This window comes from Rhipicephalus sanguineus, chromosome 8 (assembly GCF_013339695.2).
Source record: "Rhipicephalus sanguineus isolate Rsan-2018 chromosome 8, BIME_Rsan_1.4, whole genome shotgun sequence".
In the NCBI taxonomy this organism is placed as follows: domain Eukaryota; kingdom Metazoa; phylum Arthropoda; class Arachnida; order Ixodida; family Ixodidae; genus Rhipicephalus; species Rhipicephalus sanguineus.
In genome coordinates this window covers 144857272-144869628 of record NC_051183.1, presented here as the reverse complement: position 1 = coordinate 144869628, position 12357 = coordinate 144857272, and the positions used below count along the sequence as shown (strand labels likewise).

General features: G+C 45.8%; 1 protein-coding gene across 4 annotated transcripts in view; it reads left to right on the top strand.

Annotated features, from left to right (window-relative positions):
• The window catches only part of LOC119402377 (arginine and glutamate-rich protein 1-B), a 115380-nt gene that overhangs the window by 68306 nt on the left and 34717 nt on the right, over positions 1-12357 (top strand). For all 4 annotated transcript variants that reach the window (XR_005185777.2, XM_037669511.2, XM_037669512.2 and 1 more), the window contains exons 2-5: positions 4589-4667; positions 6086-6121; positions 6849-6884; positions 10653-10688. Coding sequence is in view for 3 of the 4 variants with exons in the window: in XM_037669511.2 (XP_037525439.1) it covers positions 4589-4667; positions 6086-6121; positions 6849-6884; positions 10653-10688 (187 nt within the window). In the remaining variant the exon portion in view is untranslated. The remainder of the gene's footprint in view (positions 1-4588; positions 4668-6085; positions 6122-6848; positions 6885-10652; positions 10689-12357) is intronic.

Below are 12357 nucleotides of genomic sequence, written 5' to 3'. Positions count from 1 at the left end.
TGTTTTGAATGTAAACAACCAACTACCACTCACATCATGAGTTTGAGTTGGCTTTCATGCTCCTTGTGAGCGCTCTCTCCTAGCAGCCCTTTTCAAAGGAAAGATGGAGCGCCTCCTTTATGGACTTGCGTGGGAGTACAAAGGCTCGGCAGTGCATTTTTTGGGGGGTCACACATATTCTGCAGTATCCCAGAGGGGATTATAATAGCACCCAGGGAGCCTGCATTGGAAAGAGTCACCAATGCGGTGCTCATGTGCACACAGTTTTGTGTACTCACGTAGCCAGCGCTGTTTACATAAAAACTTCACCGGGTCCCGCCTCTCTCGGCACTCACTGAAACTGCAACTGGGCGCCATTAACATGTCTCCGAATAAATAACTATGGCATGCTCGAGCAAACGAGGTTTCCAGCTGTGATGAATGGGGCGTTAGCTACTCATTGCAACAGAAAAACAAGATGTACAATTTTTTTTTGTGTCATTAATCCTTAAAGCACATTTCTCCTGAAAGCCACCAGCCTTGGCTGCGTAAAGCAATGTCGCGAACTGCCAGTAGAGAATACGTTTCTACCATTTTCAAGGCAGCCTTAAAAGCACTAACCTCAAGCTTCTCACGGCAGTGAACTTTGCCCTGTTTAAATAGATGTCCTGGTTGCCACGCAGAATGCCTGATAGATGAGAGCGACAGAAAGTTGAGCTAGTTGGTAAAGATTCATTGTAAGAAACAGTAAAGCGTGCAAACACGGACACGAGAGTATAGAAGAAGTGTCCTATCGATACACTAGAGGGAACTCTGGCGCCAGTGTCTATGGGAGCTGCAACGCATGATGCTTCAGCCACCATGGGAATAATGGGTAGTACACGGATTTGTCTAAACTTCGTTCTTTCGGCTCCGTTTGGCTCCGCGTCCCCTGCATCCGCTTTGTCACAAGACAAAGTTCAGCAAAAGTCAGTAGTTCCACTTCACCACGTTAAGGCTCACCAATTCAGATCGGCTCACGAAGTTGACGACGACCTATTCTTTTATCCGAAACGAACGCCAAAACACGGCAATAAACAAAGTCGCAAGTGCATTCGAAGCCGTAAGCACAAAGATTAGGCAAGTCAGTGCACTACCCATCATTGCTATGGTGGCTGAACAATCATAGTGCCAGAGTTCCCTCTAGGTAATTGTAGGAAACTCTATGGAGAAGACTGCACAAACGATGACTGTCAACTGAAAGGGGGCACTATGGCTGTAAAGAAGGTAGACACAAAAGCTTGTATGTGCTCAAGCGCAGGTATGCTAGCATCACCTGCTAATCATGCACGGTACTTGGCGATTGAAACACGATGCTCTTCCGGAAGTATATACTTTCGGAGTACATGGCCGCTGGCTGGGAGGATGGCAGTGAGGGCCAGGGCGTTCATGACGCATGATAAGAGCTTGCGCTAAAGAGTCGTTCAATCTGTGGTTCTCAGTGGATCCTGTGGAGCGTGGCAATCCTTTGTAATGCATGCCTGCCCGCTCCAATTGCAATGTGAAGCACTGCACGTGAGTGCAGTGTTTTGAAGTCATGGCAAGCAGCGCTCCACCAGGACTACCAAGAACAACAGACTGAACAGTTGCCTACCAGATGTGACACATGATGAGTTAAGAGTGCTCTCACCGTTTTGCTCACAGCCGTGCTCTCGGAGTATCACGTTTCGATCGCCGAGCTGCATGTACATGAACGATGTACATGTGGAGTTCTCTGCAAGAGATTCAGGCATTTTAATTCTTCTTTATATAAGTTACTCGAAGGCAATTCTTCTTTATATAAGTTACTCGAAGGCAATTCTTCTTTACATAAGTTACTCGAAGGCTGTTTCATGTATACACTTCCACTACTATCAATATGTCAGGTATGCATTTCTTCATTCTTGTGCCTGCATAACACTGCACATTCATTGAATGTTGGCGTGCATTTAACTCATCTCGGCACTGTAAAAAATTGGCCACGTATCTGCATGTATCTGCTTGCTTCGCTGCAAAAGTCCTCGAAAGAGGATAGTCTTCTGCCGGCCACAGGAGTCCTCCTCCTCTATGTTGAACCGCCGCATCTGGCTCATTGTGTCGTATTTTCAGCGCAGCCTAATAAACATTAGGGTCTTTAGAATTACTTATCTATTTTCTACTAAAGGAACACGCCTCCTAATACTTACGTATTGATGTTGCACCTCAGATATGCGTAATATTTGCTTTTTAATTGACAATGTTCACAAGTATGAACGGCCGTACCAGTTCAAGATGGCTGGGCTTTGAGCAAGTGGTTAAACTTTGGCCGGGTGGCTGAATCGGGTGACAGACAGACCAAAATTTCTGCGTTTAAGTTCCCCAAGAAAGACTATCATCTTTAAAAAAAAATCCACGCATCTCCACGAAGCGGATCATGACGAGTGAGTGAAGCTTCCCGCGCCCTCAGCTCCGGATCCGCTTGGCGTTTTTGCCGTTTTGCCTCTACTTCCCGAGCCTTTATCTCCGGGGTAGCTTGTTGTCTGCGTAGACGGTGAGCCGCCGCATGCCACGTCTTAAGTTCGTTTCCATCCATGGCAGAAAGAGAATGTGTGGTCTGAAACGCGCTTATATATACATTTTCACCGCAGCGCCCTCTCACGTATTTTGAAGGCAGCGTGCATTGTGCTGTCACATGCTTTGATTGATGGGTGCTTAAATGTCGATGCAAATCTTCATGCTGTCAAGGTTCCTCCTCCTCCTCTTATTGATGCATCACGTCTATCAAATCAGTAATGACGTGATCGTTGTTACCTTGACTATATTCTCGTTGCTTGCCAGCAATCATATCTTTGTTTTCGTCGTAAAGCTGCTTGTACATGTTACACAGTGCTGTGCCGTGCGCACCGATGCCGTACAGACAAGCCTCGGCCTTGAGGTGCTTCGCCCCTAAAATCAGGTGGTAGTCCTCCAGTTATTGACCTCTCATGCTGTGTTAGTCTCCAGTTAAAGCAGTGGCCACCCTACATAGAAGGCACTGCATGTGAAAGGAACTCAGTATACCACACCAGTGTGGCAATCTCTACATTTGTTTGAGTGTTCTACGAAACGAATCTCTGTTGCCTGCTGCTTTTTCTGCACAGCAGCACATTTTACCTTGCTTATTGGTAACTGCAAAAATGTTAATGCCGTACCAACTTCCCGATTTCTTCTGCCTGTGCCATCAGGAATGGATGTATGAAATACCTATGACTCCCTTCCTGTTACTGTTGCTTTCTGCCACCATTTCTGGACTTGATGTGATTGACTTCTTCAAGTGTTCGGCAACGGTGGCAAGACTAGGATAATAACCTACTTGTAATGGACGCTAACCTGCGCGTTAAATCTGGCGCTCATTTAGTGCACACGATTAGGTCAAAGAGGACTTAAAGCATGATGTGGCAGTTTTGTTTTACACCCTCAGAATGCTTTGATGAGAAGCTTAACTGCAGTATTGAATATTTGGGGAAGTACTGTCAGTACATGCCGTCCTCCTGAACCACCAAAGAAACATCTAGAGAAAATTTGTTGGTAACCTTCAAACCTTCTTTATTTATTTTAAGTTCTTCACTCACCTGCAGTCTTGCAGACAAAAAGGAGTAAATGAATATTCAGGTAGAGGCATGTAGTTAAGATATACTCATTAGAGGAAGTGAGCTAATGAAGACTTTATTTGATAGTGTACATCTCAAAGGGGCAAGGGATGGTCCTGCTAGACGGCCAATACTTCTTGGGCTCTGGCAGCCTCTCGAGTGTGCTGGATGACGTAGACATATCAGTTGGAGCTGAAAGATGCATCCTCCAACAGCTCTGGGTTTAATACTTGGATCACCAAGAAGGCATCCTTGAGGCAAGCCCACAGCATTAGAAAAAGATCAGCTTTCTGGTAATGATGAACGCCTTACTAGAGGTAGAATTAAGCAGTGCAGGAGGAAGAACTGTTGAGAGTAGGAGACGGATTGGCCTGAATTTGTCTCTAAGTTACTTGTTTCTGAGAGAGGTATTTCTGATCCCGCAGGGGAGGGTGCAGTCTAGGCAGTGGTGTTGTTTCCTGGTAGGAAACCATAGAGTCCTTCACTGATCTGTGCTTGCTGACCCAGTGCCCGTTTGATGAATCCTTGAGCAGCATGGTGGGTAGCCACATTACTTGGAAGGAAAGAGTGCACCACGCCCAATGCTCATATGAGCTGTAAAAGGCGCTGGTTGGAGTGTTTTGTGGAGTACAATGGCTAGTTGAACAATGTTTTTCCGATTGCGAGTGCTCAAGAAGGGGGTTTGGTTGTCTTGTTGCTGAGAGATTACCTCCTGTGGTGGTTGTTCTAGTGAGTGCTTCGAGTGCTACTACTAAGTTTCCAAAATTTTCCGGGGGGAGAGATGGTGGACCACAAGCTTAATATCCTCCGGTGAAGCAGAGCTGGCCACTCTAGGTGCTGCATTCATGCTATCCAGGAACTGCAAAGCTGCATTCATGCTATCCAGAAACTACAAAGCTGCATTGCTAAACATGCAAAATTTGCACTGTGGAGCTAGCAGAGAAATTGGGCACTAAAGGAGTCCACATTTTTTGCTATTGCAGTAGCGATTATGAAGACACCCAGAGCCTTGTGCACAGCTGTACCCAAGAAAACTACCAACAACAGGCCGGGAAAGCCAAGGTAGGGTTCAGTCGTTCTTGCATGCATGTTTCACAGATGGAAAAAAAGAAAATTGAAGGTTCCTTCCCTTATCGGCAAAATGTGATCAAACGAAGCTTGGTGTGTGCGGGCCTGATGTACAACTTTTCGTTCTTTCATTCTATCGCATTGCGCCATGCTGTCTCCTAACTGTTTCCTCCTTCCATGCTGGCAATTGGACCTCCATCCACGTGCTTAGCAGTGCAACAGTTCACTTACTACAGGCAACAAGGACAGTCTGCATTCATATCTAGGCAACAAATGTGCCAATGCGAAACAGCAAGTCACCTCGATAAAAGATCAAATTGCCATATCAGAAACGGTTGCTCGCCCACAAGCCCAAGATTGAGAGAGCATCAGTTATTGGAAAACAGAGCATGTGGTGGGTGCCTTCAAGGGCCGCATTTCTGTGCTCTCGCCAGCACCGGGATTTTTGCATACGACACCACCACCAATTCTATGAGTTGCAAAAGCTTCGCCTAAAAAATTTTATTGCCTGTAAAAAAATGTTGGCGTGCAGGATCAAGGGAAGTTGTAGCTTACCAGTTGCCGTTTCCATACATGTCAAGAAAGAAGTCATGTTGGCACGTTACAATGTTTAGCTGTGTGCATGCATACATATTGAAAAATCTCTCCATAAAGGCATATTCACATGCGTGCATTATTTGACTGCTTTCAAGAACCTTTATGGGCAACAGAAACGCAATTTCCGTTACTGTACTTGATTTCCCCTTCTTAATACTGTAGAGTCAGGGGAGATTGTCTGTAAATAAAATAAAGGACGTACTGCATTTCGGCAAAAAATCCAGTAATGAAAAACAGGTGGCACTTGCGTTCAAGAGTTCCTGCACTGACTCACTGTGGCCTTGTTGGACAGTGTCTGCATTGGTTTTTCTTATTTTCTCTACAGAAGCGCATTGCACTATAGATAAAAAACTCTTTCAACTCTGAAAGGTTCACCTAGTAATTTAGCTATGCTAAAACAACTCGAACATGAGAGAAAACGTTTGGAAACCTCTGATGTCACACTGGTCTAGTGATGCTAAGTTCCTAATGTGAAATTATGTTTCAAGAGCAGTTTATTGTTTGTTTTCTCTGCTAGTTGCTAAGACATTTCTCATAGCCTGTGTCTTTTTGGGGTGTCGGACCCCGTAAACCAGCCAACTAGTTCCCTGTAAACCAGCCAACCCTTCTGCTGAATAATTCAACATGTTTTCCAAGAGCGTGCTACCTGTCTTTAGTGATTTTGTATTGCTTGGTACTCTCCCTTAAGTTACCTTTTTTCCTCAAATACTAAGAAGAGGGTGTTGCCTGAAAGCTCTACATTTTTTAAAAGTTGTCACCATTCTGATACTTCAGATAAACCACTAATCTCATCCGAAAAAATGTATTTGTTACAGGTGGACTGTTGCTTGCAGACAGATGGAACTGGAAAGGTAATTTTCTACAGCTTTTTTTTTTTTCCAGGAAAACTTCTAATTGTGTGACAGCACGTTTAATACAGAGTGTAAATGTAACACTCTGCGAGTTGCAACCCAAATTTTGCTTTAAAACATAGTCATCAATGACTATGAGAGTTACCTTGCACAAATATAATTTGATTGGGGGTAACTTACATGTTTAGTTGTATGTTTAGTTAACTACACTGGCTCCACATTCAAGGGTAGCGATGAGTTTCTACACCTGTGGCAACGCCTTGGTGCTTCAGCGTGGCCCGCTTCAGAGTCATCACTAAATACAGCCAGTCACGACAGTGCCGGAGGGCAGCTTCAAATGCAGTTGGAGTTCGATTGAGGCCGGGAGGAAAGCAAACAGCCATATTCCCCCCCCCCCCCCCCCAAAGGGTGTGACAGCCCAGTTATGCAATTTCGCGGTTTCTGTATCACTTGCTTGGATTGTCAGTGTATGTTAAGTTATTTTAATAGAATAAGTTGTTCTGGGAAAGGCAGGCACGAGAACGACTATATACAGACTATATGCAGCATTGGCGAAGATGAGCAGCTCATGCCACTTGCTCCCATCATTCTTGTCATCTTCTTAATTATGAACATAGTGTCTTCTATAACTGTGACTGTTACGTAGCAATACTTAGTTGTTACTTTTTGCTTATTTGAAGCATTTATAATTAAAAATCTTCTTTCTAACAAGGATGCCTTTTTCCAGATCCATTGCCTTGTGCAGACCGAGGACACTCTAAAGGTAGTGTAATATTCTATTTATTCAAGATACCTAAGAGGTCCCAGAACGAGACATTGCATGAGTGTTGGGCGCATAGAAAAAAAAAATGGCAGGTTAGGTTAGGTGGCATGACCTGTGAGCTGGTCTTGATGCCTTGATGTTGTGAGGCGGTCTTAGTATCTTCAAATGCCAGATGTTGGGGATGAGGGCACTATCAGAAGGAGGGGCATTCCATTCTTGGGCCATGTGTTGAAAGAAGGATTGTCAATATGTAGTTGAACGGGTGCGTGATAGGCACACAGCATTTGGATTCGTATGGTGGGGGAAATGATGTGCGGGAATGATTTGATTGCCTGTTGGCAGAGGATGAAATAGCCTAAAAAATAAAAGTAGTTGAGTACTTTTGTGGCAGCACATGTGAGGAGAGACACAACCGGCATTTTAGAACAGGTGCTCGTGTTATGGGAGCTGCCAGAAAGAATGTACCTGGCTGCTCGGTTATGGACTGATTCAAGAAAGTTAATCGTATTAACTTGATGGTTGTCATAAATAGTGCCGGCATATTCTAATTTAGAACGCATCAGGTACTGTATTTACACGATTCTAAGTCAGCTTGAACGTAGGTCGACCCACAGAAATCCCACATAAGAAAAGAAAAAAAAATGTGTGAGCACCTTTAAAAACTGAAATTTATTTACATATCCGCTAGACTTGAGCGCACATGCTCACTCGTCATCGCCGAGCCAGCCCTCTTCATGAACTTTGGTGCCCAGGCCCTGGAGTGTGCCCTCGGCATTCTCGTTTCCAAAGTGAATGAAGACACAGGCTTCTCGTGTGACCATTTTGTGCATTGCCAGCAGAGACCGATCACGTAGTTCGTTCACAGGGGCTTCAACCTCCGGAAGATGTCTCGACCTCAAGCCGCAAATACCCCTGCTCTTGGCGTCACATGTGAAAATTTTGGTACCCTAAAGTCGCTGCTCCTTCAGTGCCTGCTGAGAAATTCCGAACTTGCACCCCGCCATCCAATCATTAGTTTTTTCAGCATTGGCAGCCCTCTTGAACGCTGCTGTGAACAAGCGCCGAAAGTTTTTTGGCCCATGCCACTCATGACGAAGTACGACGGTTAAGCACAGCAATAGCACGCGGCCCGACAGGCCGACTGTGCCGGTGAAACAACGCAAAGCTGCCCTGTCGACACTCACTTCTGTACGGTAGATAACACAACTTTGGACTTTGGTAGGCGGCTCCTGTGAGTGCCAGCACCCAATGGACTTGCTGTGCGCGTGGAGACAGTCGCAGGCGAGAAAGGGGAGGGTGTTACAAGTTGGGGAGAGAGGTGCGGGCGCAGAAAAAGAAAAACATGGAAAATCCAGAGAAGGTCTTCTATCATTTACCGGTGACCCCCAAACACGTTAGTGCCAATCCACCGTTCGACATCAGCAGTGCTGCTGATGATTGGAACAGCGGATATTCCATCAACGATCGATGCTTCAAAAATGGCACACACGGCTTCTATGGGGTTGTCAATCGTTCATCGAAGATCTAGTGTTCCAATCAACAGCGGCACTTCTGATGGCGAATAGTGACTTGGGGAAAGTTAAAAATGGAAAAAAACAGTTTCTTTTTCTTTGGAACTAGTGCGCTAAATAATTATATTGGCACGTGTGCTTTTTTTGCTACTTTTATCTAAACGGTCCGTTACACGTATAAGCACAGACTTGCACAAACCACGCCCGAATGTCTGGGAACCTTCCAGATTATTTTAGCACCTTCTGATGGGCCTCAGCGCGCAAACACGAACAGTTGAGTTTAGTCTGGAACTCACGTGGCCACCAGCGCTAAGGCTCGAATGTTCGATGCCACATGTATAAATGTAGATTCGGCTTACCGCAGATCAGATTATTGACTGCCGACACTCTGTTTGCCGGTATCAGTGTACAGCGTGTACCACTTTTAGTTAACTTCTCGTTCACTGGGCACAGGTTCATCAAATAAAGAGTTGTAACTTTAATAGTCTGACTGCCGTCTTCTTCGTCGTCAGGACCACGTGACAATATGCTATAGGTAGAACAGGAAAGCAAACTTAATGGTATAACCATGCCACAGCATCCCTGATTTCCCGTCCTTCAGTGAGACAGCCCTACTCGCTTCGTGTGAGGGGCCTAGCTCAGGAAGCAGGTGTGCCACTTCTTGAACACTGTCTAATGGCTCCCGTTGCACAACTCCCGCCATGGCAGTGGCAGCGTGTAGATTGCGATATATCTTTCGTGGAAGTTACAAAACACGCGCCTATTGCACATATCCGTGCATACTTCCTCGAACTACAACATAAATACACTTGTCCAGAATTCTTTACAGACGCCTCAAAGTCCAATACTTCTGTGTCTTATGCAGCCGTTGGTCCATCCTTTTCCTACTCCGGTATTCTGCACCCTGATTCAAGTATCTTCACGGCAGAAGCTTACACGATACTTGTGGCCGTTAAACACATTAAACAATTAAAACTACATAAGGCAGTTATATACACCGATTCTCTAAGCGTGGTAACAGCCCTCAAAACTCAAAAAACACAAAAACCCAGTCCTTATCTCCCTCTACACACTCCTATGCGCGGTCTACGCTCTTAAACAGCGTGTCGTAGTGTGCTGGGTGTCAGGCCACCGCGAGATTCAAGGCAACGTGTTGGCGGACCAGCTAGCTGCATCCGCCCACGAAAGCAGTCCTAATACATCCATAGCCATCCCTGCACTAGACTTAAAAGCCTTCCTCAAAAGGAAGCTCAGGGCCTTTTGGCAGAGTACATGGGATAGGCATAAACAAAATAAGCTACACGTCATCAAGCCACGTCTTGGCATCTGGTCACCGGTATCAAAGTGGCGTCACACTGAAGTCACACTTTGCAGAATTAGAATAGGACATAGATATAGTACACACGCACACCTTTTGTCCGGTGGTGACCCACCCATGTGTGAAAAATGCGGTGCACCACTTACTGTCCTGCACATCCTGCTTCAACGCACGCATCTAGAAGATATCAGAGAAAAACATTTCCCATCATACCGTCAACATCTTCCACTTCACCCTTCAATGTTCATAGGCAGGGAACCTATTTTTAACCATGACTCACTCTTCCGTTATTTCAGAGACATACACAGTTTTAATGTTATTTACCCAGGGAACCGCAGCACGGCTTCTCCAGAGAGGCTGATACTGCGGTAGTTCTTTCAAAAAAACGCACTGGCCTCCATGCCTTTGGATACAAAGGAAGTGAGGAGGCACACGTGCTAGTCACCGCTTCTCACCTTCCGCAATTATGATTGCTCCTCACCCATTCAATAACCATAGACCATTCCATACTTCATCGCCATAATTTTATTGTATATATATCTTTTACGCTTGTACAGAGCGCGTCTTTTTAAGGCCCCTTTACAGCCATCCTACATCATGACAATGCAAATCACTGACAAGCCTAAATATCCCATCATTAGTAATGGCACTCTTTGGCCATCAGTGGCCCTTGCGCCATAAAACCCCATACATCATCATCATCCCTGATTTCTCATTAACCCCACACTTACTGGCGGTACTAGGTTCGGTTTTGATTGTTAGTGGACCCCCCCCCCCCTCCCCCAACTTTAGATTTCAAATTTCTACAAAATGAGTCGACCTACAATTGTGTAAATATGGTATGCATGTTCTTTGGTTCATGACAAACTTACTTTGAAATAACGCTGTGAGACGTTTTCACGAATACTAGTCGTGTTTCTTTTCTCTGATTATTTGCAGAGAACTGCTGAGCTGTCCACTGACAAATGCACAAGGGTAAGGATATGTTTAAGTACTTGTCGCAGTTATACTGGGCTTTTATAACCTGACCCTCCCTTCACCTCCTGCAAGTTTCAAAGAAATACAGTTGCCGACCGATAAATCGGACACCGATAATTTGGACATGCTCGGTAATTTGGACAGTCACGTGGCACCGCCGTTGATCCCATAGAAGTAATGTGTAAAGACGACAGATATTTCGGACAGCTGCGAGATCTACCTCGATAATCCGGACCCTGTCCGAGACTGTCGCGCACGCCGAATCGCCAGCCATTATCTCCTCCGGCACCCATACCATACAAAGTATGGCCTCAGAGATCAAAACGAAAGCTAATTGGTGATCTATGAGGCTCTATTTCGATCGCTACTTTATGCCTCAAATTTGTGATTTGAAATGCTGATCTTGGAGGCACTGGTCAACTGTGGGAAATCCTATCGACATCGCGAACATCCTACATTCCGGTTCCTGTATCCCCGCGCTGCGCTGCTGTCGCCGCCATTCTGTCGAATGCGTCTGCGGTAAAGCGTTCTGCGCACGCGTTCATTTTTATCTTGACGCTTGCTTTATTTTACGCTCTGCTGTCTCAAAAAGATCTGAGTTAAATGGCGCCAACGGTGCCCTCACAGCCAACGCCGTAGGCCGCGCCGACGACAACGAAACGCGGCAGATACAGTCAACTGCCGATTTTCCGGACATGCTCGAAAATTCGGACGTTTTCGCGGCACCGTCACCAGCCCCATAGACGTCAATGGTCAAGAACGTTGGAAATTTCGGATGCTAAAACTCTTCAGCGTCTGATTTTTCGGACTTTCTGCCCAAATTGCAGGTCCGAAGGGCAATAATTGAAGCCCCCACCTCTGCCGCGTCTATCATCTCGTAGGTTGGAACCAGCGCTTTCGCGAGTCGACCTGTTTGCAACAGTAGCAGAGTCCGAAAGTCAGCTTTGTTGCGATGCCGACGTGTTATGGGGTGAAGCGGACCGGAAATTCAAAGGGGCCGCTATCACGGCGCCGTGCGGTGATGTCTTACGGATAAGCAGTGGAAATGCACGGAGGCGTGATGGCGGCAGGTGGCAAACGCGCCAGTACGGCTCAATTGCTGACAAGCCTTACAATAAGCGACTTCAGTCAACTGCTCGATAGTGCATGTGGCCTGGTGCAGTTGCATGCGTAGTGCACGCATTTAATAGGCAAGAACCCAAACGCGCCGCCATTCATGCTGCCTCTTTGTGGGACCGCTAAGTGCGCCGCACAGACGCGTTGCCTTCACGAACGAAACCAGCTCGTCATCGTACAGCGATCACATCACACTGGCGGAGATACAGGCGGACTTGGTTGCACGTAAGCGGAAGTGCGCGCAGCAACGCATTGACAACTTTTTTCGGCCACCGGGACCCTGAAGTGTAAATAAAAGTATTTTTTTATGGCGCATTCGTTTTTTCGGACATTTGATAATTTCGACTTATTTACGTTCCCCGTGGAGTCCAAATTATCGGTCGTCGACTGTATATAAGAAGCAGCTCAGTCAACATAACGAAACAATGCATTCTTGTAAACTTGTTGTGACACACTGTACTTGCCCATTACCATTTCAGGGCACTAAGTGTAACGAACAAACTTTCGAGACGCACGAATTCTGGCAGTAAAAAATGTTCAGTCGGCACTG